This window comes from Bombina bombina, chromosome 6, assembly GCF_027579735.1.
Source record: "Bombina bombina isolate aBomBom1 chromosome 6, aBomBom1.pri, whole genome shotgun sequence".
In the NCBI taxonomy this organism is placed as follows: domain Eukaryota; kingdom Metazoa; phylum Chordata; class Amphibia; order Anura; family Bombinatoridae; genus Bombina; species Bombina bombina.
In genome coordinates, this window is record NC_069504.1 from 511,980,764 (window position 1) to 512,008,130 (window position 27,367).

At 36.4% G+C, this 27,367-nt stretch overlaps 1 protein-coding gene across 1 annotated transcript in view; it reads right to left on the reverse strand.

Annotated features, from left to right (window-relative positions):
* The window catches only part of LOC128664502 (neuronal acetylcholine receptor subunit alpha-5-like), a 105,761-nt gene extending 78,958 nt beyond the window's left edge, over positions 1 to 26,803 (reverse strand). Inside the window, exons 1-4 of the mRNA XM_053719324.1 lie at positions 26,704 to 26,803; positions 26,191 to 26,364; positions 15,276 to 15,433; positions 890 to 934 (exon numbers count right to left, since the gene is read on the reverse strand). Of these exons, the coding sequence (XP_053575299.1) occupies positions 890 to 934; positions 15,276 to 15,433; positions 26,191 to 26,364; positions 26,704 to 26,803 (477 nt within the window). The remainder of the gene's footprint in view (positions 1 to 889; positions 935 to 15,275; positions 15,434 to 26,190; positions 26,365 to 26,703) is intronic.
* Positions 26,804 to 27,367: the final 564 nt, after the last annotated feature.

The following is a 27,367-nucleotide window of genomic DNA, read 5'->3' on the forward strand; positions in this document are numbered from 1 at the left end:
AAAATAGTATCCCCTTACTACATAAATCTAATGCACACAATTTATATGACACTAACAATTAATGGGAGGGATTAAGAAGTACAGAGGGGAAAAAATCAGAACAACAGTGCTTATTTTTTTCTGTCTCAATCTCTTGCCTGCTCACTACAATAGATTAACTACAAAGAATACATTTGTATCCATCCACCTTTTCAGTAGAACCTTGGTTGATTTAAATCATAATAAATGATAATAAGGGGGAGATTTAATAAACAGTGGATGATCTTAGTGATTTTTACCAATTGAGAGATTATACATATAATATGCTTCTAGTAAACAGGGGAACCATACAAACTCACAAAAATATTTGTTTACAGGATTCAACTGAATTTATCATGAGCATTATACCACTTCTCAGTAATGGAGATGGGGACAGATCCCAACCCACCTTTGGAAGAGAGTGACAGGGTTGTCAGACCACCTGACAACACTAGCACAGTAGAAATCATTATAGTATATTATTTGCTAATGTATAGTTAGGAAAATGCAGCCCTGAGGCTGGCCAAAGTCTGCAGCAGGAGTACCCAAAAGGTAGACCTGTAGATTAACAGTAGACTGCCAATAATAATAATATGGGCTGATATTAAATTAACATTTTTGCACAATATTTTTGAAATCATAATATCTACCACTACAGTTGTCATAAATTAAAATGTGAGATTAAGCACAATATTATTAGTCTATCTTCCAAACAAAGATACATTTTTCATACAAATTCACATTTCCTTATGTTTAGCACTTACACAAGCAAATTACACTTATAAAATTCAAAGCAGATACAGTATCACTAAAGGCTGGTTTACAATACTATACACATTGCATAAATATTAACAAGGCTTCTCACACATACCTGTTTTAACCAAACATTTGTAGTCATAAGTTGATTTTTTTCATCCTATGGAGAAAAAAGACAAACAAAAAATAAATACGTATGAATGTTTGCTGATAATCTATTTAAGTGTCCTTGGACTGTGTATTATTAAAATTCTGGCCAGAAAGTAGAGTATTTATGTATACATCTACATATCTAAAAAGGAGTTTACATTTATGTCACAAATATATAGAGCCAGATTACAAGTGGAGCGCTAAATATCGCTTGCGTTCAAGCTATATTAGCGCTCCACTGAATAATAATAATAGTATTACAAGTAAAGCAAAATCATATATATTTATATCTGCTGCCATTACTGTGCTACCTACCCCCTTCGCTGTGCTTAGGTTCTGATGCTGTCTCTGACAAATCAGAACAAGGCTCTCATTGGAGCCTATGTAATCTCACTCTTGTGAGCTCAACATTAGAGTCAACACCAGAACCTAAGCACAGTAAAGGGGGTAATTGGCACAGCGATGGCAGCAAATATAAATATATATGTATATGATTATATACATATATATTTATGTGTTAATATGTGTATATATACATATTAACACATAAATATATAAATATATATATATATATATATATATATATGTATATAAGCATATACATATATATTTACAGGGAACACAGTTTCCATAGACCACAATGTAAAGGAACACCCCACTCCCGCCAGCTTTACCCCCAAAATACTGCCTAGTGTAGTTATACTATTAAAAAAATAAAAATGGTACAATTTTTATTTTTTAATAAAATACACTACACTGTAGTTTTGGGGCATTTGGGACATATTTATAAACTGAAAACAGAGATCTAATCTCTGGTTAATTTTATAAGCGCTAATTGCTACCGCAAGATTGTGGTAGCAATAATCAGCTACTTGTAATGGCTGGTTATTTATTGCGTGCCTGCAAATGTGCAAATGTGCCCGTTTAAGGGTGCACAATAAATTAGCACTCTACTTGTAATCTAGACCATAGTTGGTAAATTTTATAAGACCAGTTAATATTTATCTACCAAGTAGCAAATGTATTTAAAACCTCACAAATATTTAAATATCCATTATTTTAGTTAACAGGTAGATCAGAAATAGAAAGACATTTAGAAGAAATAAAGAGGAATGGGTTTAGAGAGAAAGAATATTAGGAAATCAGTATAACCCCCAGCAAAAGAAAGATGTGTAAAAAAGTAGAGGTTAACCATAATCCTTAAGAAAAAACATATTAAATGATTTATCTACAAAACTCCCAATATAATTAAATGGTGAATTTTGTGGTAGAATCATTAGATAAACATTTCTAAAGGATTGTGCTCGATCCCTTAGATAAAGAAAGTTTAGTATATGTTTTTAATTAGCTAAAGAAAATACATTTGTATTATCAATAGGAACTGAATAAGGGTAAAATTGACATGCAGCAAAGGTGAGCTTACATCTCAATGTATTATTTGTTTAGTTTCCCACTGCTTAGCCAATCCCCTTCTCACAGAAATAAACAAAACTGGATTATATAGTTTAATCTGGCACGTCATTCAAAGTAAACATTTTTTAATAAAGCTTTCCAAAGGAAAGGAGACAAGTGATTTCTTTAGAACAGGGGTCTCAAAGTACAGGCCTGCGGGCCATTTCCGGCTCACAAACTGGTTACAATGAGGCCCGCCACTGACACCCCATAACAGAGTTGTGGGCTGATTAACATAAAACCAGGAGTGGGAGAAGCTGCAGCTCCAGGCCCATGCCCCTTGATAAGCTCCTAAGTGCGCAGCACATGGAAACCGGTGCCATAGCCTTTTGTGGGTGTGGCAGTTGAGGAGCAAGTTGAGTCAGTGAGTAGAAGAGTGTTTAATCAGGGACTTCTGTTTGTATGGCCTAGAATCTGGAGCGAGCAGTGACGAGGGAACCCAGGACTTCATTGGGGTAGTGTGGTGTCACTGTCTTTGGGACTGTGGGGCAAACTGAGCCTGTGCAGGCAGCAGCAAAGATAGTCAGAAGCAGCAGCAGAGGAGAACAAGCGAAGGGGTACAGCTGCCTTATAGTGATTTATTTGTGCGTGTATGTAAAATTTCTATCTAAGAGAGGAACTGTATAACTTGCGTTATTGTTTTAAATACTGTGCCATGCCATAACTTGCGTGTTTGTGTGGGTCTGTGTGTGTGTGTAGGGTGGGTCTGTGTGAGTGGGTGGATCTGTATATGGGTCTGTGTTTGTGTGTCTGTGGGGTCTGGAAGTGTGTGTGGGTCTGTGTGTGTGTGTGTCTGTGTGTGGGTGTAATAATTATACATAAGACACACAGCCATCACTGATGGGATCTGTTTAATAGATGATACAGATATATATATATTATTTTTCTTTTTTCTTTTCTTTTTTTCTAATTATCTCCTTAGCTTGGCCTGGAGCTGGTGTTTGGCCTAGAGATTAGCCTAGAGTTTTTTTTGGCCATGAGCGAGCAGTGGAGGACTGTGTCTGGATATCTGTGTGTGGTGGTTTATGTGTGGGAGACTTTGTGTGTGTGGGTCTGTGTGTGAGTGGGTCTGGGTGTGTGTGTGTGTGGGGGGGGGGTCTGGGTGTGTGTGTAGGGGTCTGGGTGTGTGAGGGGTGTCTGTGTGTGTGGGGGTCTGGGTGTGTGTGTAATGATTAAATATATGTATATGGTTCAATTTAATTTGAAAAGTTTTACATTTTGGAAGCGGCCCCTGTGGGAGAAGGAAACGTGGCCAGTGGCCCCAAGGTGAGTTGAGTTTGAGACCCCTGCTTTAGAATATATAGGGTAAGAGTATTCATGCACTTGCATATCATTCAAAAAAGGGACATGTCCATTAAAAGTGGTCAAAATCATGACGTTATACAGGAATACCACACTTTACAGTGCTTCCCTTTGCAGGAATTTCCTAATACATTGCTAATACAAAGTTGAAGATCAACCTACAAGGATTTTGAAACAGTACTGTACTCATTTAGAGATTGCAAGAAAGGCAACTGGCACCATTTTGTTATGCGCACTTTGGTCTTTTTACAGCATTGCAGTGCATTCCGTGTCAGTGTCGTAGTCTGGTAAATTTTACTACAGTAATTGTCACTGTTTTACAGGTACTGTACAGTTTTATCTTATACAGCACTGTTCCCGTATACTATATATGAGCCCTGTCTGGTGTCTGCAAGTATTGTACCTGCGTAATTGAATACTTTACTTTACTGTGCTAGCATTAAACTAAATTTAGCGCTATTGCACACCTAATACATGTTAGTTTAAACATGTTTTCAAGATTTTTTAACACGCTGGCAAGAGAAAAAAAAGAGAAAACTGCTTTGCTCCTCTTTTATGCGGTTTTGCTTTACAGCAGTGGTCCGGTCCCTAGCCTGCTGTATTAGTGGGGTATTCCTGTACACATTTTTTAAAGTGTTGTGCAGTTATATATTTAAGTTAACCAATGGAAAACATTGAACAAGTCTTATGATATTAAACCTTTCCAATGTCTTGATCCCATTGAAAATAGTATCCCCTTACTACATAAATCTAATGCACACAATTTATATGACACTAACAATTAATGGGAGGGATTAAGAAGTACAGAGGGGAAAAAATCAGAACAACAGTGCTTATGTTTTTCTGTCTCAATCTCTTGCCTGCTCACTACAATAGATTAACTACAAAGAATACATTTGTATCCATCCACCTTTTCAGTAGAACCGTGGTTGATTTAAATCATAATAAATGATAATAAGGGGGAGATTTAATAAACAGTGGATGATGCTCTCTCCGCCCATAGTTTCCGGCTCCCCGGAAACATAAGTTAAGAAGCAGTGGTGCCGGCAAATACACATGGTGTCAGTTTGGTGAAGACTTCACACGCTGGAATCTGCATTTGCTTAATAACATCTTTTGTTGCAATCAGCAGCTGTTAATTCAAACCAGAGGCTAATTTGAATGTAACGACCGCAACTCACCTGGATACTTTGCACCGGAATTGCAACTTTGTTATCATACAGTGAGCTTTGACTTGCCGTTACTTGAGAAGCCTGGATACTTCATAGTCAAGCAGCAAGTGTGCTAATGACGGTTTACCTTGGTTGGTTGGATCAGATAAAAGGTACTTTCGCAAATGGTATAAAGATCATTATGATAAGATCCTTTGCATTAAAGTATAAAACCTTGGGACTGATCTAATCTAATTTTCCAAATAAAAGGTAATTGGAATGGACTTTTTGTTCATTTTATGCCCTTCAACCTGTTTGGAGCACGCTTTGGCACTAAGTGCTCTTGAAACTGCTGTGATTATTCAGTTCAATTAGCTGGGTAGCGTGTGATCAGCACTAAGTGTTTCTAAATACATTGCACAGCAATTGGACTATGGTACTTTGTTTTTATGAAAAATAGACATGATGTGATTTTTGCTATGAATTTTCCTATAATTAAGTGATGGTTCTTAATTTTTTTTCTCACAATACATACAAGTATGTTTACGATTGCATAGGTGCGGCCTTGCCATTCTTTGACATTTGAATATTTATCATCTGTCCTTTCTTCTACTTGTGCATAATATATTGTTCAATGGCTGCATGCACATTGCATATTTTTTCTATAAATAAAAACACGCAAATACAAAATGTATATTCCACAATAAATGCTTGTGCAATGCGTATCCTGTCTGCATTTAGCGATTTTGGGTGGGACATGATTCGCTACAGCAAATCGTGTCTACCTGACACTTAGTAAGTCTACCCCTTTAAGTCAAATTATATAGTAAACCTGAGTTTTTCTTCTTAAACATTAAATACTAGTGTGGGAGCTATCATCGGTATGTTTTCAGAGACATCTTGTGTGAGATCAGACATATTAAATTTGCTCAGAGTGAAGGAGACCTGAAAAAGGTTAAGTTATTAACTTGGCGTTGACATGATCTAAACCAGATATACAGAAATAGAGAAACAGATTTTAGCAAGCAAATTAAATAAGTGCCAGATTACAAGTCGAGCACTAATTATTGCTTTTTTGAAAGCGATATTTCCGTTCCACTGAGTAATACCAGCACATGCTAATGTACTCATGAGCTCACGGTAGCAATAACCAGTCACTTGTAATGGCTGATTATTTATTGCGTGTCTGCAAACAGTTAAATTTGACCATTTGCGGGCACACAATAAATTTGTGCTCCACTTGTAATCTAGCCCTAAATGGGGTACACGTGATATTCAAATTTCTCTCTAAGGGTATAAGGATCATTGTAACACTGAACATGTGTTTCTTATGATAAACAAAGCAACTAGAGATCAGATTATTATAAATGAACACGAGCTCTGCAAGATGCACATTACATTACAATAGCCTATAGAAATATTCAGCCTCCACATATTAAACGTAGTTTTGTTTTTTAATAAATAGACAAACTATTTAAGGGGCCATAAACACTTTAAACAAAATTAAATATGTCTTCTCATTCAGGGTAAACTAGGCAGAGAATCAAATTACAACAATAATGGAAGCTATGACATACTAAGCAAAACTCACTGTACAAGTAATTGAGTATCAGATCATGCAATAACCATAAGAAAAAAAAATCCGGAAGATGTGTATGTTTTATGAATTGCACTTTGCATTTTTTATATTTTAAATGAGGCTGGCAGTTTGAGATAGTGGGCAGGGCAGGGGAGTTCCATAGATGGCCCAGATCACAAGTGGCACGCTAATGCAATATCAGTATCGCTGGACTGCACTAAAATTAGTGCACAAATTAATATTACAAATCCATGGTAAAACAGATTTACCAGAGAAGGGTTAGTGCAGCAGATATTGTTCTAGAGCACCCTTTACTTTCAATAGATATCACAACCAGGCTAAATAGCGCTCATATTACAAGTTGAAAGTTATGGGTTGGGCTTGAGTAAAAGCCCATATAGGGCTAGAATATTTAGCACAACATGAGACCAGAAGTAAATTGTAAGGGTTAAAAAAAAACATATTAGAATAAAGTATTGCATATTTAATTAACAAATAAGGGCAAACTGGCACTACAATCCAAAAAAAGTGGGAAAAACATATCAAATAAAAATATTTCTATGAGATAAGGTGCTAATCCTCCACAAATAACAATTAAATTACACAAAAGAGAGAAAGTATGGGGGCTTTCAGCACTATTCCCTACTGATAAACATAGCCTTTATTTATAAATTAAAATGCACATTAACAGAAGGTAATATCACATTTGATCACCCTGCTCACATACCACCCTCCCACTGGGTACAGTTATATAGTAGGGTGAAAAAGAAAATAAACAGAAAAAGTATTTTAGCATTGAAAAAGGCTGTGTAGGGCTAAAACTTGTTTGCTGCTCTATCTTTTCTAACTCACCTCTCCACTAACCCACCTGATGCCAAGGTTCCAGTATATCGGCCAGGGCTCTTTGGGATTAGTGTAATTCTTTCTTTTTTAACTTTTTCTCTTTATTTTCTTATTCACTCTGCTTTTGTCAGTACTATATAACCTTACCCAGTTGGGAGGGTGGTATGTGAGCAGGGTGATCAAATGTGATATTACCTTCTGTTAATGATTTTAATTTATAAATAAAGGCTATCTTTTATCAGTAGGGAATAGTGCTGAAAGCCCCCATACTTTCTCTCTTTTGTGTAATAAAGTATTGCACTTATATATAAAAAAAATAATGAAAAAATATATATTCTATATGAAAAAAATGTTTAAAAAGTGTTAAAAAGGGATATGGTACATGGCAAGGTGTTTGACTGGGAAGGGTGATTGATATATATATATATATATATATATATATATATATATATATATTTCTATACATCCAAATTTAAGTGTGATGCATCTATTGTATTTTACCGCAGGTACATAGATGATATGGCGAGGGGGCCTGGATGATCTCCATACGTGGTTTGATATATTCAACAACACAGAAACGACGGTCAGGTTCAAGATGACAACTAACGAACAAAACATTAGTTTCCTAGACTTAAATATTTTCAAGACTGAACACAAACTAGGGACTACACTTTACAACAAACCGACAGATATTAATTCTATACTGCGAGCAGACAGCTGTCACCCCCCAGCCCTACTTAAGGGCATTGTGAAGTCCCAAATGATTAGGACCAAACGCAATAATTCAGATAATCTCACAGGAGTCTCCCAGTTGACTGGGATGGGGGAGAAATTTGCCCAAAGGGGCTATAAACCACACCTCATTAAGGGAACGATTGAAGAGGTTGCACAATGTACACAATTGGATCTCTTTACTAAAAAACCCAGACAAGAAACAAAGGAAAAACTGATTATGGCAACTATCTTTTCACCTACCACTAAAAATACAGGACAAGTTCTTCGGACACATTGGCCCATAGTGGCCACGGATACTAAATTGTCCTTCGCAAATAATACAACACCAATGGTAGGCTATAGAAGGGGTACAAATTTAAGGGACTTGTTAGTTAGAACGGACCCTAAATCCAGCTACAGAATTGGCTCCAAGTTAAACATCAAAGGCTCATACCGATGTTTAGGGTGCACTACCTGCAATGGGCTCATAAATGCTAAATATTTTCATCATCCACATACCAATAAAAAATATGTTATCAGACATTCAATAACTTGTACAACTACATTTCTTATATATCTTCTGGTATGTCCATGCTCCCGATTTTATGTGGAAAAGACGTCAGGAACCCTGAGGGAGAGGATGGCGAATCACAGACATGCCATAAGGTTGGCACTCCAGACGGGGGATTCTGAACAACTGTGAAAGATAAATAGGAGCGCCTATGGCTTAGGTACAGTCAGGGATCGCACTCTGGGTGGGTTATGTACTGAAATTGATTATTTATTATAATATCCAAACATTAAACATAAAACAAAGATATGGAATTAAAACCTCATAAAAACATATAGCCTAATACAAAGGGTACTACTTAGTTACATCAGTTCCTTATTAAGAATCAATCACATACAAAAATAAGCAAAAATAAGCAAAAATATAAGGCAGGGTTTGTATCCTCTATTGCAACAAGGTTATTATACCAAACTGTAGACCTTCACAACAACCAGACACAACGACTGGTCGATGCTAATAAGCACCGTATGTGTCAATACGAATTCACACCATATATGTGTATGTGCGTGAACAAGAGACAGTGACAGTCTATAATTCAGAATATTAAGATACAATAGTCTAATATGTCAGAGTATTAAAAACGGTGATCTAATATGTAAAAGTGGTGATATAAAACGTGTAAAAATGGTGTTTTTTTAAAAAATAATAAATCACATTGAAAAAGGATCAGAGACTCTGAAAAAAGTTTTAAAAATAAAGTGAGACAAAACCGGTTTGTCAAAAATGTGAATAAGGTAGCAAGGTGATATGTAAAAATACAATGACCAAAATGTGCAATAAGGTGATCAATGTTGTGCAAAAAGGTGCTCCTGTGCTCCTGTGCTTGACTCCTGATAAACAATAGTGTCTGACTCAAATAGATTGCTAACAATAGACAAATCCAATGTTGACCTGTCAATATAGCTTATGCAATATTAATACATAAAAACATAAAAAACATGTCTAAAAAACAAATGACAATTCCTAAAAGTCCTAAAATATTGTCCAGTTAATAGTCCAATATTGTTGGTCCACACTGGTAGGGGACTGGAGGGAGAAAAAAACCCAATTAACTTTGAATTGTATCCTGATCCAGAGTCCTAATACTTGCTGGATGAATCTGAAATCAAAAACAGAAAAAATACCTCACATAAAGGGCCTTTAGGGTGAAGTCCAAATGGTATCAAACTTACCCCCAAAGCCAAGATTCCTGGTACTGGTGTAGCCTCACAAACCTCTACGCGTTTCGGCCCTGCAGCGGGGCCTTTTTCAAGATTTTTAATACTCTGACATATTAGACTATTGTATCTTAATATTCTGAATTATAGACTGTCACTGTCTCTTGTTCACGCACATACACATATATGGTGTGAATTCGTATTGACACATACAGTGCTTATTAGCATCGACCAGTCGTTGTGTCTGGTTGTTGTGAAGGTCTACAGTTTGGTATAATAACCTTGTTGCAATAGAGGATACAAACCCTGCCTTATATTTTTGCTTATTTTTGCTTATTTTTGTATGTGATTGATTCTTAATAAGGAACTGATGTAACTAAGTAGTACCCTTTGTATTAGGCTATATGTTTTTATGAGGTTTTAATTCCATATCTTTGTTTTATGTTTAATGTTTGGATATTATAATAAATAATCAATTTCAGTACATAACCCACCCAGAGTGCGATCCCTGACTGTACCTAAGCCATAGGCGCTCCTATTTATCTTTCACAGTTATCTCCACCAGACCTAATAGGGGGTCTTCCTAATAGTGTAGCCGGTACATAGTCATAGGCGCTGTTTGCCCTCCAACTGTTTTTCTGGGGATTCTGAACAACCCATAGCGAGGCATTGTGCGCTGAGAAAGCATCCTGTGTCATCCATCAGGTATACGCTCATCGATCATGTCCCCCCTCTGGATAGGGGGGTGACCAAAATAAAATACTACTACAACGGGAAGCACAATGGATGTACCGACTAGGCACCATTCATCCAGCTGGCCTAAACATGGTACCTGATTTTAAAGCCCTCTTGTAGTGCTGTCTAAATGTGTGTCACAAACATGAGGTACATCCCAGAGATATTATGACTCTGTGTAGCGGGTATTGGATGAGGGCTCCATTTGTTGGTGCCCGGTCCAACCATTGGCTCACAGCACAAGTCATGGGGAGCATTTTTGTATCCCTAGAGACCTGTGGAAGTTTGACAATCTTAGAGTGGTTACCTTTACATTACACACCTGACTGGCATTTTTGGCTACGAGGTGAAATAAAGTGACTGGTCTGAAAATATATAACAACCCACCTAGAGGAGAGGCATAATGGACAATCCACATGTATATTGAGTTACAGCTTTGCTATGTATGCATGGGGTATAAATGCTGGTTATAATGTCTGTTTAGCGATGTAGTATGTTTTGACACATTTGAAATGTGGATGTATACAATATCTCATCTGTTTCCATATTAGCCGAGGTTTACCTGTTTATTTGAGGCATGCTGGCAAAAATATGATTGCAAGTGTAGCAACATTTGCTATCTGTATATGGCGATACAGTCTATATGTGCGCTATATGCACGTTTCTTTCCCTTTTTCTTTTGGTTGTAAATTGTGTGGTTTAAATGCCATGTATTTTAATGTTATTAGCGTTGTATTTGGTAATGTATCCATTTCCTTTGAGGGAAGTGTCTCAGCTTTATTTATGCGGCATAACATACATTTGCCATAAAGATGTTAAGACATCCGATGATCTAGTTGTTGAGAACAGAGTTGCCACACACTGAAAACCCCAATATAGTGCTGGATTAATGCATAGATCTAACCTAAAATAACATACCATCATGGAATTAGGGAGTCAAAGTGTTAACTCTGTGGTCCACTAGAATGTATGCACAAGCCTTTATGTTAGCAATCTAAGTCCCGCTTATAAGATCTTGCCAATTGCATAAATACACATAAAGCTTTTTGGAAATTTACTAGGTCACTATGACAACGCATAAGTGTATATGTAAATGTACACGTATATTATGTTTATTTTTTACACATGTAAAAAAGATATTCTTTAAGCAAGTGATATGCTGCAACACTGTGTTTGAATAAGAATTTCGTCACATGTTTATGAGTAAGTAGGCAAATTTCCCTGGTTAAACTTGTCTTCTTGTATATAAGTATCTATGACAACCGGGAGCTTGACAAGTTACCATGACAACGTTTAAGCGCATGTTTAATTGCACACAATTTTCCACACCTAAATGGGGACATCACTGTTGTATTATAGTTACTTTAGTGTTTAATATGTTTTTTCACGATTATGCACATTTGACAAAGAGTGAAAGATTAATCACTATATTTTATATAGAAGTACGAAACCGGAAGTGACGTGCGCACTACATCCGGTCTAGTGAGTCAGTGGAACGCAAGCAGCGTTCCATGGCGGAGGTTTGGCGCCATTGTTTGAGCTGGGTATGAGTTGATTTGTTGATTGTTTGTTATGCACACTATAAATGTTTGATATATTTACTGTTGTTTTATGCTGACGAAGGGGACAAGTTCCCCGAAAACGTTCCAAATAAAGTAATCCTGTTACTTCATCTCTAAAAGTCCTGAGAGTGCATCTTTTTTGGTTGATATATATATATATATATGTGTGTGTGTTTGTGTATTAAGCCAAGTACAAGGTTATCCTACTCTGAGGATTAGTTTTTCTAGCAGGGCAATGCTCCATGCCGCACAGCCAGGTCAATCAAGGTGTGGATGGAGGACCCCCAAATCAAGACCCTGTCATGGCCAGCCCCAGCTCCAGACTTGAACCCCATTAAAAACCTCTGGAATGTGATCAAGAGGAAGATGGATGGCCACAAGCCATCAAACAAAGCCGAGCTGCGTGAAGCAGTTGCATAATGTCACCCAACAGCAATGTGAAAGACTAGTAGAGAGCGTGCCAATACACGTGAAAGCAGTGATTGAAAACCAGGGTTATTACACCAAATATTGATTTCTGAACTCTTGCTAAGATAAAACATTAGTATTGTGTTTATTAAAAATGAATATGACCTTGTTTTCTTTGCATTATTTGAGGTCAGAAAACATTGCACTGTTTTTCTGTTTGTCTATGTATCGTTGTGTCTGCCTCTGTGTGTGAGTGCGTCTCTAACACCAAAATAGGTTTCAGCAAATCACCATTTATTTCAGCATGTGCAAATAAACAGATTCCAACAGCATTCTGCGTGGTTGTTTGTCTTTATGGGAAAATAATGATCAAAGCCAACATAACAACGTTTCTGATCATCAGCCTTTAGATTCATGTGAGTGTGTCTCTGCCTCTGTGGGGGTATCTATGTGTTTGTCTGCCCCTGTGTTTTTCTCTGTGTGTGTCTGCTTCTGCCTTTTTTGTGTGCATCTCTACCTATCTCAGCTTGCTTCCATCTGAAAAAGAAACTTCTCTTTTAAAGTATACTTATGGCTTAAAGGGACACGAAACCCCCAAAAAAATATTTCATGATTTAGGTAGAACAATTTAAAACAATTTTCCAGTTTACTTCTATTATCAAATTTGCTTTATTCTCTTGGTATCATTTAATGAAGGCGCAGCAATGTACTACTGGTTTCTAAAAGAACACATGGGTGAGCCAATGAAAATGGGTATTTATATGCAGCCACCAATCAGCAGCTAGAATCTAGTTTCTTTTGCTGCTCCTGAGCTTACCTAGATAAAACTTTCAGTAAAGGATAACAAGAGAAGGAACACAATTAAATAATATAATTCATCTGGAAAGTTGTTTAAAATTGTATGCTCTGTCTAAATCATAAATGTCTAATTATGACTTTACTGTCCCTTTAATTCACAGTAGTGAAACATGTTAATCCTGCAGCAGCTGCACATAACTAGTTATGCAAACAAATGTACATGCCAGGGGCATATTCTGGCCTAGGCAAACAAGGCACTTGCCTAGGGCAGCAGATTGGAGGGGGGCAGCATTTTTTTATGGCTATATTTATAAGACATTTACATTATACATGTATATAATGGGAGACTTTGCCCAAAAAGCTTACATTCTAGGGGGTACAATAAGAGAGTGCTTATGGAGCTTACAGTTTGGAAGTAGCAATGAACCTTTCATTTACTCAGCTAGCTATTGCCTTTAGTTCAGATGGCTTTCAACACTCAGTATTGTGCTTGGGGAAGTATTATTTCAAGAAATCAGTTTTTTATATATATATTTTGCAGCAATAGAAAAATGTATATGTGTGTGCGTGTGTGCTCGTGACAGTGCGTATGTGCATAACTCTGTGTGTGTATATGTGTCTTTTGACTATGTGTGTGTGTGTCTGTTTGTATGTGAATGCAAGTGTTTTGTAAGCCCTGGTGAACTTTGAAAATACCATAAAAAAATATTCATGTTACCCCTGAGCAAAAAATATTTTGGCCAGAAAAGACCTAAAGCCTTTGGGGGGGCAGCAGAATTTTGAGTGCCTAGGGCAGCACAAAACCTAAATACGCCTCTGGTACATGCACAATATTCAAACTAGTTAAACTCCTCCCCTGTGCATGTAAAATATAAAGCAATATTTGTACTGATGTTACCAAAGGCATAATTTATGATGTAAAGCACCTGATATATTACTAACAAAGTACAATCATATCTCTCTGTGTGCGTGTATGAACAGCAGTGTAAATAAAGTGTAAATATGAATTAGTGCAAGAGTTCAGCAGTGCCACTTTTTAGTTAGTGGAACTGAATTATTTTTTACACCTGGTACTCATATTCAGTGATTAAGAATGTCAATGTGCTGCTGTGCTTTTTTATGATTGTAAGATCTATTGTATCTGGCCAAGCATGAACGGTAATATGGTATCTGGTAGGCATAAATTAGAGAGAGTGGCATATTGGGGAGTGAAACAATGAGGGACCAGAGTACAATATGAACAGAGATGTTGCTTTGCCCTTTAATGTAGGAACAGAAGTTTAGAAGACACATCGGGGCAGATTTATCAAAGTGCGAGCGTACATGATACAATGTAGCGTATCATGTCTGACGCACATCGATAAATACCAACAGCATACGCTGTCGGCATTTATCATTGCACCAGCAGTTCTTGTGAACTGCTTGTGCAATGCCACCCCTGCAGATTCACGTCCAATCGGCCGCTAGCAGGGGGTGTCAATCAAACCAATCTTCATTCTTAAAGGGACATTCAAGTCAAGATTCAGATAGAGCAAGCAATTTTAAGCAACTTGCCAATTTACTTCTGTTAACAAAATGTGCACAGTCTTTTTAAATTTACACTTTTTGAGTCACCAGCACCTACTGAGAATGTGCAAGAATTCACAGAATATATGTAAATGCATTTATGATTGGCTTATGGCTGTCACATGATACAGGAGGACTGGAAATTATCAGAAACAAATCTACCACTCATTTTAAGTTCAGACTAAGTACTACTACATTGTGTTTTTATTATGCATGTGTTGGTTATGCAAATCTTCTGTATTTTCTTGTCCGTTAAAGAGCAGAAAACCTCTGCTTTACTTATATTTGCTTATAAATTAGCCATAGATAAATAACATATTTTACCTTGAACTTCCTAAATCAAAGATCTTCTGTACATAAATATTGATTCAGTAAAAGGAATCAACTTTTACAACAAATACATTTCCTGTAAGAACTTATGCTAAATTTAAACAAATAATATTAAACATCTAACTTATAATCTGAATAATTATATGTAGGTTTAACTGATTTTAAAATTATTATTATACGTACTACATCCACAAGCTGTGTAATTGCAAGGCCAAACTTCACTTTCAAAGTGTCGTTCAACTGCTCAACAGGACGGACCCATTTTTGGTAATCTTGCTGTTGAAATAAATACTTGAATAATCGATCCTCATTTTTTGCTATAAAAGATGGTTCCGATATGCCTAAGGGGAAAGGATATAAATACATATGTCAATTTATAATAACTAAATGTTACATAGTTTTTATTTATATTCAGTGGCAAAAATACATTATATTTAATGTCACTGCTCATACACCACTCAAATGTAAAAAAGAAACAAAAATTCATAAGTGCAAAGAAGGATAAATTCTGCTTCAAATGTTCAAAACAAACTTAAACACAGTCACCCCTTGATAACTTGTTTTCATTATATCAATTCCATCCAAAATAACTAACACCTAGAATACGAGTTTGGCGTTAGCCTTAGAAAGCAGCGTTGAGAGGTCCCAACGCTGCTTTTTAACGCCCGCTGGTATTACGAGTCAGGCAGGAAAGGGTCTACCGCTCACTTTTCTTCCGCGACTCGAGGCTACCGCAAATCCCCTTACGTCAATTGCGTATCCTATCTTTTTAATGGGATTTGCCTAACGCTGGTTTTACGAGTCTTGGAAGAAGTGAGCGGTAGACCCTCTTCTGTCAAGACTCCTACCGCATTTAAAAGTCAGTAGTTAAGAGTTTTATGGGCTAACGCCGGAACATAAAGCTCTTAACTAAAGTGCTATAAAGTACACTAATACCCATAAACTACCTATTAACCCCTAAACCGAGGCCCCCCCACATTGCAAACACTATAATAAAAAATTTGAACCCCTAATCTGCCGACCGGACATCGCCGCCACCTACATTATACTTATGAACGCCTAATCTGCTGCCCCTAACATCGCTGACACCTACATTATATTTATTAACCCCTAATCTGCCACCCCCAACGTCGCCGCAACCTAACTACACTTATTAACCCCTAATCTGCCGACCGGACATCGCCGCCACTTTAATAAATGTATTAACCCCTAAATCGCCACACTCCCGCCTCGCAAACACTAGTTAAATTTTATTAACCCTTAATCTGCCGTCCCTAACATCGCCAACACCTATCTACATTTATTAACCCCTAATCTGCCGACCCCAACGTCGCCGCTACTATAATAAATGTATTAACCCCTAAACCTAAGTCTAACCCTAATTCTAACCCCCCCTAACTTAAATATAATTTAAATTAAACTAAATAAATTTACTACAATTAAATAAATTATTCCTATTTAAAATGAAATACTTACCGATAAAATAAACCCTAATATAGCTACAATATAACTAATAGTTACATTATAGCTATTTTAGGATTTATATTTATTTTACAGTCAACTTTGTATTTATTTTAACTAGGCACAATAGTTATTAAATAGTTATTAACTATTTAATAACTACTTAGCTAAAATAAATACAAAATTACCTGTATAATAAATCCTAACCTAAGTTACAATTACACCGAACACTACTCTATAAATAAATTAACTAAATTAAATTAAACTAATTACAATTAAATTAAATAAACTAAATCACGAAAAAAAACCCCACTAAATTACAGAAAATAAAAAAGAATTACAAGAATTTTAAACTAATTACACCTAATCTAATCCCCCTAATAAAATAAAAAAGCCCCCCAAAATAATAAAATTCCCTACCCTATACTAAATTAAAAATAGCCCTTAAAAGGGCCTTTTGCGGGGCATTGCCCCAAAGTAATCAGCTTTTTTAACTGTAAAAAAAAAATACAATACCCCACCAACATTACAACCCACCCCCAACATACCCCTACTCTAAAACCCACCCAATCTCCCCTTAAAAAAACCTAACACTAACCGCCTGAAGATCACCCTACCTTGAGCCATCTTCACCCAGCTGGGCACAAGTGGACCTCCAGACCGGCAGAAGTCTTCATCCGATCGGGGCAGAAGAGAACATCCAGACGTCAGAAGGCTTCATCCAGACGGCATCTTCTATCTTCATCCTTCCGGAGCGGAGCGGAGCCATCTTCTATCCAGCCGACGTGGAGCCATCCTCTTCAATCGAAGTCCCAACGAAGAATGAAGGTTCCTTTAAATGACGTCATCCAAGATGGCATCCCTCGAATTCCGATTGGCTGATAGGATTCTATCAGCCAATCGGAATTAAGGTATGAAAATTTGAAGATTGGATCAGCCAATAGAATGCGGGGTCAATTCTATTGGCTGATCCAATTAGCCAATCGGATTGAACTTCAATCCGATTGGCTGATTAAATCAACCAATCGGATTTTTCCTACCTTAATTCCTTCCTCGTTAGGACTTCGATTGAAGAGGATGGCTCTGCGTCAGCTGGATAGAAGATGGCTCCGCTCCGGAAGGATGAAGATAGAAGATGCCGCCTGGATGAAGCCTTCTGCCGTCTGGAGGACCTCTTCTGCCCCGATCGGATGAAGACTTCTGCCGGATCGGATGACCACTTGTGCCCAGCTGGGTGAAGACGGCTCAAGGTAGAGTGATCTTCAGGGGGTTAGTGTTTTTTTTAAGGGGGGATTGGGTGGGTTTTAGAGTAGGGGTATGTGGGTGGTGGGTTTTAATGTTGGGGGTATTGTATTTTTTTTTTTTTTTTACAGGTAAAAGAGCTGATTACTTTGGGGCAATGCACCGCAAAAGGCCCTTTTAAGGGCTATTTGTAATTTCGTATAGGGTAGGGAATTTTATTATTTTGTGGGTGCTTTTTTATTTTATTAGGGGGATTAGATTAGGTGTAATTAGTTTAAAATTCTTGTAATTCTTTTTTATTTTCTGTAATTTTGTGTTTTTTTCCGTAATTTAGTTTATTTAATTTATTTGTAATTAGTTTAATTTAATTTAGTTAATTTATTTATTTATAGAGTAGTGTTAGGTGTAATTGTAACTTAGGTTAGGATTTATTTTACAGGTAATTTAGTATTTATTTTAGCTAGGTAGTTATTAAATAGTTAATAACTATTGTACCTAGTTAAAATAAATACAAAGTTGCCTGTAAAATAAAACTAAATCATAAGCTAGATAAAAATGTAACTATTTGTTCTATTGTAGCTATCTTATGGTTTATTTTCTAGGTAAGTATTTATTTTTAAATAGGAATAATTTATTTAATTGTAGTTTTTTATTTAGATGTATTTAAATTATATTTAAATTAGGGGGTGTTAGGGTTAGGGTTAGACTGCGACGACGTTGGCAGCGGCAGATTAGGGGTTAATTAATTTAATATAGTTGCGGCGACGTTGGGGGGGGCAGATTAGGGGTTAATAAATATAATGTAGGGTTCGGCGATGTTAGGGGCAGCAGATTAGGGGTTCATTAGTATAATGTAAGTGGCGGCAGAGTCCGGAGCGGCAGATTAGGGGTTAATAATTATAATGTAGGTGTTGGCGATAGCGGGGGCGGCAGATTAGGGGTTAATAAGTGCAAGATTAGGGGTGTTTATACTCGGGGTTCATGTTAGGTGCAGACGTAAATTTTCTTTCCCCATAGGAAACAATTGGGCTGCGTTAGGAGCTGAACGCTGCTTTTTTGCAGGTGTTAGGTTTTTTTTCACCCAGCTCAGCCCCATTGTTTTCTATGGGGAAATCGTGCATGAGCACGTTTAGCCAGCTTACCGCTGACTTAAGCAACGCTGGTATCGAGGTGAGATGTGGAGTTAAATTTTGCTCAACGCTCACTTTTCTGAGGCTAACGCCGGATTGTAGAAAATTTGTAATACCAGCGTTGGCTTAAGGGAGCAGTAAGAAAAAAAGGCTCGTTAGCACTGCACGGCTCTACCGACAAAACTCGTGATCTAGCCGTAAGGTTGCCACCCAGCCAGTATTTTACTGACATGGGGTTAGATTACACAACGTTGGTAAAACTGAGTTAGCTGCAGAAAAAAAGCATCTTTTTGTTTCTTTAAGTAGCAAGTCAATTTTCACTTACATATTTCACGACAGGTAAAATTCCTCACACCTACTATGTCCGTTTGTTTATAAGTAGCAATCACTTGTTACATAATACAAACTTGTAAGGATTTCTATTTTTAGGAAACTTCAGTTGCATATTTTGCTTAAGTAACATAGCAACATTGCTCCAGTGGCTACAAGTCAATTTTTGCACCATTTCTACTACCTGTGTTAGAGTCAGAGTGGGGTAGCTACAGGAGTAAAGTAGCTGTAGCAGTAACAGTTTAAAATAAGATTGATTTTCCCTTCCCTTGTTGTTTTTTTTTTAGTAAGTTACAATAAATATTGAATGTATATATTATTATAAAAAAGACCAGTTACCCTTGCAATATCATCTTATTATATAAATATGTAAAATGCTCCTAATTTAAAAAATCGTCGAATAATGAACAATTAGTTTATGCACATTCCCACAAATATTTGTACTGCACAATGAGAGGCCCCTTTGTGCAGTACAGAAATAAAAGCACTTTTATTTTAGCAAGGTGTTTACTGCTACCACAGTGATCACCTGACTATACAGACAAAAATCATATATTTTTTAAGAGAAGGACTTGTCTACTAGGAAATACCGGATTTTGTTTATGTGATTTACTTCATGTTTAAAACATCTGCTTTCTAGTACTGCTCCAAGACCACCACTATTTGATAAAGTAGGCAATTTTATTTCCAATGAGGGGTCTTGGATTTTTGTAGCTGCTAAGGGAGCTGAGAATGAGGGACTTGAAGAACCTCCCCCTCCAGCTCTATTGCAGCTACCGGGCGAAATCCTGGTTCACCATGTACATACGCGGTGACATCACAGGCACTCCTATGAAACATGGAAGTCCTGCCCACTAATGCCAACAACAATCCCCAGCCTGTAGTGTGGGGGGATCATTGAAAACAGCATTTGATCCGGGTTTCCCCTGTATGACGAAAATGGCTTGTCATGTGCCTATACGTCGCGATGTGCATAATGAGCTATGCACATCATGCACCTCAAAGGGGTTAAACATATGTTTAAATATTTAAATAGATTAAATATTAATGTTTATATGTAGCTTTTATATGTAAAATTTTTAGGTCTAGATTACAAGTCAAGCGGTAATTTATCGTGCACACATAAACGGGCACGCAATAAATAACCATCTATTACAAGTGGCTGGTTATTGCTACCACAAGCTTGTGGTAGCAATTAGTGCTCAAAAAAGTAACCAGAGGCCAGAGGTAAGGACGCTGAACATGACCTGAAAAGTTTCTGTGGCAACCAAGAACTCCAGGAGTCTGAGAATAGCCATTGACTGCCGTCATTGGCTCAAGAAAATCTGCAATTTCAGCATACAAACTCAAAATTGATTGATGATCCAGATGGAACCTTTGAACAACCTCTCTATCAGAAAGGCCACCTAAAGCAACCTGTGGAAGGAATGCATGCTGTACCTGCATTCTCCTTCTTTTCATACAATTTTCCAAAGCATCTGCTTCTCTATTTTGCATTCTCCCCTTGATTTGTATCAGACAAATAATATATAATTGCAGAAGTGTCTCCATGGCTAACACGATTGTCAGTGAGTAACAATTGAATTGTGTTCACCTTCTTTTATATAAGTTGTAGGCGGATATCTAATAGCTCCTATTGTTTTATTATTGTGATCGCCAGCTAAATTCTGGCAAGGGATAATTCACGACGTTGAAGCAGAAAAAGTATCCGGCGGAGACATAGATTGTTTAGTAACTATTGTTTATGGCGAGATTTATGTGGAGTGAGGAGTTTTATGCTGCAAAAAAGGTTGGATATAAGAGTTGCGGAAAAGTTCACTCGCTACTTGTAAATTAAATTGTTTTACAGAATTGAATGCTTAGTATATACGATTTTCTATACGCACATGGAAGTTGATGCAGAAAAGCTGACGAACACCTTGCTGACAGCTAAGTACATGAAGGTCATTTTAACACGTTATTACGTACAAGAAAAGGGCAGCGCTAGAAAGCAATTAAAGGACCCACTGGGGGACCCACTATGGTATGACCAATATATATCTATATACCTGATACTATGTATAAAGGATCTGGTATAAATAAACATATTAATTAATCCCAAGCTATATCCAATGATATAAGTGAATCAAAGTATATCCAAATGTTTAATCTATAGATATATAAAGTCTTGTAAGTATGTATTAGTTTGTACACCTGTTTATATCCATATGTTCAATACATAACATCCATATATGATTAAATATAAATGAGAGCAAATGGTAGTATAGTTAAATGATGCAGTATTTATTATAACATTCATCAAATTATTTAAAACCTAATATTAAGTACAGATATATCCGGATATAACTATAATATAGTTCTAATAATAATGTTCTAGTGAACCATAAAATGCCTGAGCAGTAAAATTCTAAAATATATATAGTATTATAATCAGGGGACCAAGTGGTGGATAATATATGCTCAAGAAAAAAATTATTTAAAAATAAAATGTAAAAATAAAATTGCAAAAATACAAAAATATTGCAAAAATACAAAATTTATATAAATTGAAGTTCCTCTGAGAAAAAAACGATGAGTGCTTCAAGATTTATACAGTGTTGCAAAAATAATAAGTTCTAAAAGTCCCAAGTATAATTTAAAGTGATATCACTTGTTTTGCTGCTTTAGCAAAATCATATAAGTGCAAAACAAAAAAAACGTATGTGCCACACTATTTAGCGTTAATGCATGCGTTTGACCAGAGGACCTTTCAACTTATCTATATAACATTTGTATTTTTGCAATATATTTTGTATTTTTGCAATTTTGCAATTTTATTTTTACATTTTATTTTAAATAATTTTTTCTTGAGCATATATTATCCACCACTTGGTCCCCTGATTATAATACTATATATATTTTAGAATTTTACTGCTCAGGCATTTTATGGTTCACTAGAACATTATTATTAGAACTATATTATAGTTATATCCGGATATATCTGTACTTAATATTAGGTTTTAAATAATTTGATGAATGTTATAATAAACACTACATCATTCAACTATACTACCATTTGCTCTTGTTTATTGCTTATATTTAATCATATATGAATGTTATGTATTGAACATATGGATATAAACAGGTGTACAAAATAATACATACTTACAAGAATTTATTTATCTATAGATTGAACATTTGGATATACTTTGATTCACTTATATTGCTTGGACAACAATAATTTGATTCACCTATATCGCTTTGACAAACATAGATTGGGATTAATTAATTTGTTTATTTATACCAGATCCTTTATACATAGGGGCCTATCTATCAAGCTCCGAACGGAGCTTGAAGGCCCGTGTTTCTGGCGAGTCTTCAGACTCGCCAGAAACACAAGTTATGGAGCAGCGGTCTAAAGACAGACAGACAGACAGACATCACCAGAAATCAACCCGATCGAGTACGATTGGGTTGATTGACACCCCCTGCTGGCGGCCCATTGGCACCGAGTCTGCAGGGGGCAGTGTTGCACCAGCAGCTCACAAGAGCTGCTGGTGCAATGCTGAATACGGAGAGCGTATTGTTCTCCGCATTCAGCGATGTCTTGCGGACCTGATCCGCACTGTCGGATCAGGTCCGACAGACATTTGATCATTTGGCCCCATAGTATCAGGTATATATATATATATATATATATATATATATATATATATTGGTCATACCATGGTGGGTCCCCAAGTGGGTACTTTAATTGCTTTCTAGCGCTGCCCTTTTCTTGTACGTAGTAATTTGCACAGTGACTCATAGGGAGTAAGAGTCAAACCTTAAGGGTTCATTAAGATTGAAGGTAATAAGGATATCAGAATATTTTCTTGTACTTTTACTGTATTTTAACATGTTATGCCTATGAGGGTGATACATAAAAGTGAGCTCAGTTAGGTAATGTCTACATATGAAAAGTCAAAACCCGAGTATGAATTGTGTACAAATGATTGTTTTTTAGCACACACAGAGTTAAATCGGAGCCAAAGAAAGTTTTCCACAACTATAGTTGTGAACTGCAGAATTGTGTTAATTAAGTTCAATGGATTAACAACCATCCACCACCCAACAAAAAATAAGGACAACAATGTTAACTCAACCTAAATCTTTCTCCATATCAAATTGTAGCCAAAATTATTCAGTCACAGACATCTTTATCCCTATACAATTCTTATATTATTATTATGGAAAATAAAACACCATTGCAATATAGTTTTTTATTTGCTTGGTCTGCTTTTGCTGTAAGTTTTCTCTGTAAATTCAGGGGAAATTAACCTGAGCCTGCAACATTCTGCACAATGGGCCCCATGTACAAAAAAATGAGTGGACAAGCTTCTCAACTCGACAAGTTGTATGCTTGCCTTCACAACATAGTGTAGCAGACGAATAGGATCCGCTGCCCGTGTGTATCATTACATGCTCAAGTGAGTGTGTAATGCCCACCCCTTCTCTCACGCAACCAATCATGTGAAATTAGGAACTGTCAATCATTGAGAGTAAATGTGCTCTCTGTGATTTCCCCTCGCCACCTCAGAGGTAGCGTAGAGTGTAAGACGCAGCAGTTCTTACATTGTGAGAAGAAGGCTTGCATATGCAAGGGCTCCGGAGCAGCTTTCACAGCTTAGTACATGGAGCCCAATGACTGGACTGCTCAAGACACAAGTTTGTTTATATCTGAATGGTTGGCACAACTGTTGATAAGGATAGTTCCCACAGCCGTAAACTATTTTGCTTTTTCCCATTGCAGGAATAGTCATTTTTCAATAAACTTGAATTCATTTTAAAATGTATTCTTCTAGATATAGCAAAGAAATTTTATTTCTTCCTTTAAATTAAATTTTCCTAGACATTCTTCAATTCCAGTATTTGCCCTTACCACCACCACTAAACATCTTTTTCATGAAACAATCATCATTTCTGAAAATGTCTTCTTTAAATTACCCATGAACTCACTCCCCTCCAGCTTGAGGTTAAGAACCCTTTACTGAGGTAAATACAGAAACAACAAATATTCAAAGACACATACAAAATAAAGGAAGAATTAAAAGACAGATAAGATAAAATATTCCCCAAATATCTTAAAACCCATTTCATTTGAGAAGTGTTTACCACAAGAATGGTACATATCATTAGAAGTACAAATACATATTAGAAAACATTTCTCATCTACACTTTACATTTCAGGCTTTTCTTGCTTTAACTAGATAACTTAAAGGGACATTCCAGCCAAAATTTAAATCCACAAGGCTACATTTCAGTTTTGAATAGAAGCATTTTTGTAATATACAAGTATTAGCAAAAATGCTTCTAATAAAAGCTATAGCTGTTTCAAAAGTGTATATAAGTATGCACTGTGCACCAGCATTTTAAACACAGCACTTGTTTAGCGAGCCTAAGATGCTTGTACCATCTGGTAATGACTCAATTTGTTATTTATTGACATGATACAACCCCCACTGGCACTCTGAGCAGCTTGCAGTATGTAAAATGCTGGTGCACTGAGAATATCTAGCTATGCCTCACATGCACTTGCAGAGGAAAATGCTAACACTAAGAAAGTGATAACTTTTACTAGAAGCATTTTTGCCAGTGCATGTATATTACAAATATGTTTCTATTTAAAGATGTAATTCATCTATGTGCATTTATATTTTGACCAGAATGTCCTTTTAAACTTTTGTTAGCTATAGGTGAGCAAATGTATAATCATTTTTAAAGACTGGAAAAATAGTAGTTAACACCACTGTATTTACTGCTGCAGACAGTAATTTCTCTATTTAGACCAGGGACTGAAGTTAAATGAAGATGATACTTACAATATCAGATTGGATAGACAGGGATCTATTGACCCTATTAAATGTACCAGTGTAATTTTCAGTTAGAGAGGCTCCAAATAGTAGTAAATACCAATTCTCTAGAATAAAAGACACAGGCATCTCTGTGTCACCAATTTCTATAATCATGATGTTCTTAGAAAGATTGTTTTTCTTTTTTACAAACAAAAATGTGAAATGTATTCTTTACTGTTGAAATAATAATAATAACAAAAATAAAAGTATGTAATTTATAAATATGTTTGAAGTTTTTTATTTTGCATATCAATTTATAAGGCTATTGTATGTAAGCTGATGGCATTTATAATGTGTGTGAGGTCATGAATGATGTCATCAAGAAAATAAAAGACACACATGCATGTCATGCAAAAAAATAAATAATTTATGCATATATTACATTATTTAGTTGACAATTTAATGTGTGTAAAGGATCATATGGATAAGAGTCTACGCAGTTGTGCTGCATCTAGAGCTATACATGTAATATAAAACAGCAAGCCTGTATATATACAATATATGTACCTCCCAGAAAATGAACACAGCATTACTAAATATAACTAAGTATGAAAGACAAGTCCACTGTCTGTTAGATGCCCTCAAATAAAAAAAACATTTGGTTATTCTCACACAGTAAAATGTAATAATAAGGCACACTAACTGTCAGGGAAACATACATCCTTAAGAGTGTGTGGATCTATACTAATAGGTCATAAGTAGGGCTACCCTCTGTTGATTGTCCTCAGCTAAAATAATTGTACACTAAAATACAATGGATGGGCACACTAACTGTCAGAAAAAAACATGACTACTTAAATATTGTAAAAAAGTGATATACAAACTCACAATTTGTGGGTCATATCTATATATCAATGAAACTGTAATGAGAGGAAGATCATATCCAAGTACCCAGATAGAGATGGGTACCTAGATAGATCATCCACAAACAGTAGGTATACAATTGAACTTACAGGAAACAGTGGAGGTCAAAATTGGTGATAAGACCTTTAGGTATAAGTGTATCCAGGATATATATCCATTATTACTCCCTTTGGAGACGCATTTTTGCTCTATTCCCACCTCTGGAGGATACCGGGATATGGTCAATGATTATATACCTGAGATCAGACACATTATGTTGGTGCATAAGAAAATGTCTAGCCACCGGTTGCTCAGCACTGCCAATGTGAAGTGCAGTGCGTATTGCTGACCGGTGGTTAGCCACCCGGGTCCTTAAATCGTCTTGGGTCTTCCCTATATAAAATTTCCCACAGGGACAATGAAGCATATATACTATATGTGTAGTGGTGCATGTGACTCTGTAGTTAATGGTGTATTGTTTATTACTCCATGGATGTACAAAGTATTTACTTTGTGGTAGACCACTAAAGGTCACACACCCACTACATCTATAGCACCCATTTCTTTCAGACCCTAACCAGGTTCTGCTGGTGTAACTAGATCTGTTGTCTGTCCGTAATAGCTGGTCTCGAAGAGATCTACCCTTCCTGTACCCTACCATTGGGCTGTCAACATTGCCAAATGGTAGATTTTTGTCACATTTCACAATATCTCAATTCTTTCCTAGAATACTTGGTAAACCCATTTTGTCAGGGGTAAATTCTGTGGAGAATATCAATCTTTTGGTCGCTGGTTCCCTAGTCCTCTTTATCAGGGCTTGTTCCTGGGTCATAGATAAGGATTCTTCCAACAAATACAAGCCCTGCACTTTACATTGGCAGTGCTGAGCAACCGGTGGCTAGACCTTTTCTGATGCACCAACATAATGTGTCTGATCTCAGGTATATAATCATTGACCATATCCTGGTATCCTTCAGAGGTGGGAATAGAGCAAAAATGCTTCTCCAAAGGGAGTCTAAATGGATATATACCCTGGATACACTTATACCTAAAGGTCTTAACACCAATTTTGACCTCCACTGTTTCCTGAAAGTTCAATTGTATACCTACTGTTTGTGGATGATCTATCTAGGTACCCATCTCTATCTGGGTACTTGGATATGACCTTCCTCTCATTACAATTTAGTTAACATATAGATATGACCCACAAATTGTGAGTTCGTATATCCCTGTTTTACAATATGTAAGTACTCATGTTTTTTCTGACAGTTAGTGTGCCCATCCATTGTATGTTAGTGTACAATTCTTTTAGTTGAGGACAATCTACAGAGGGTAGTCCTACTTATGACCTATTAGTATAGATCCACACACTCTTAAGGATGTATGTTTTCCTGAC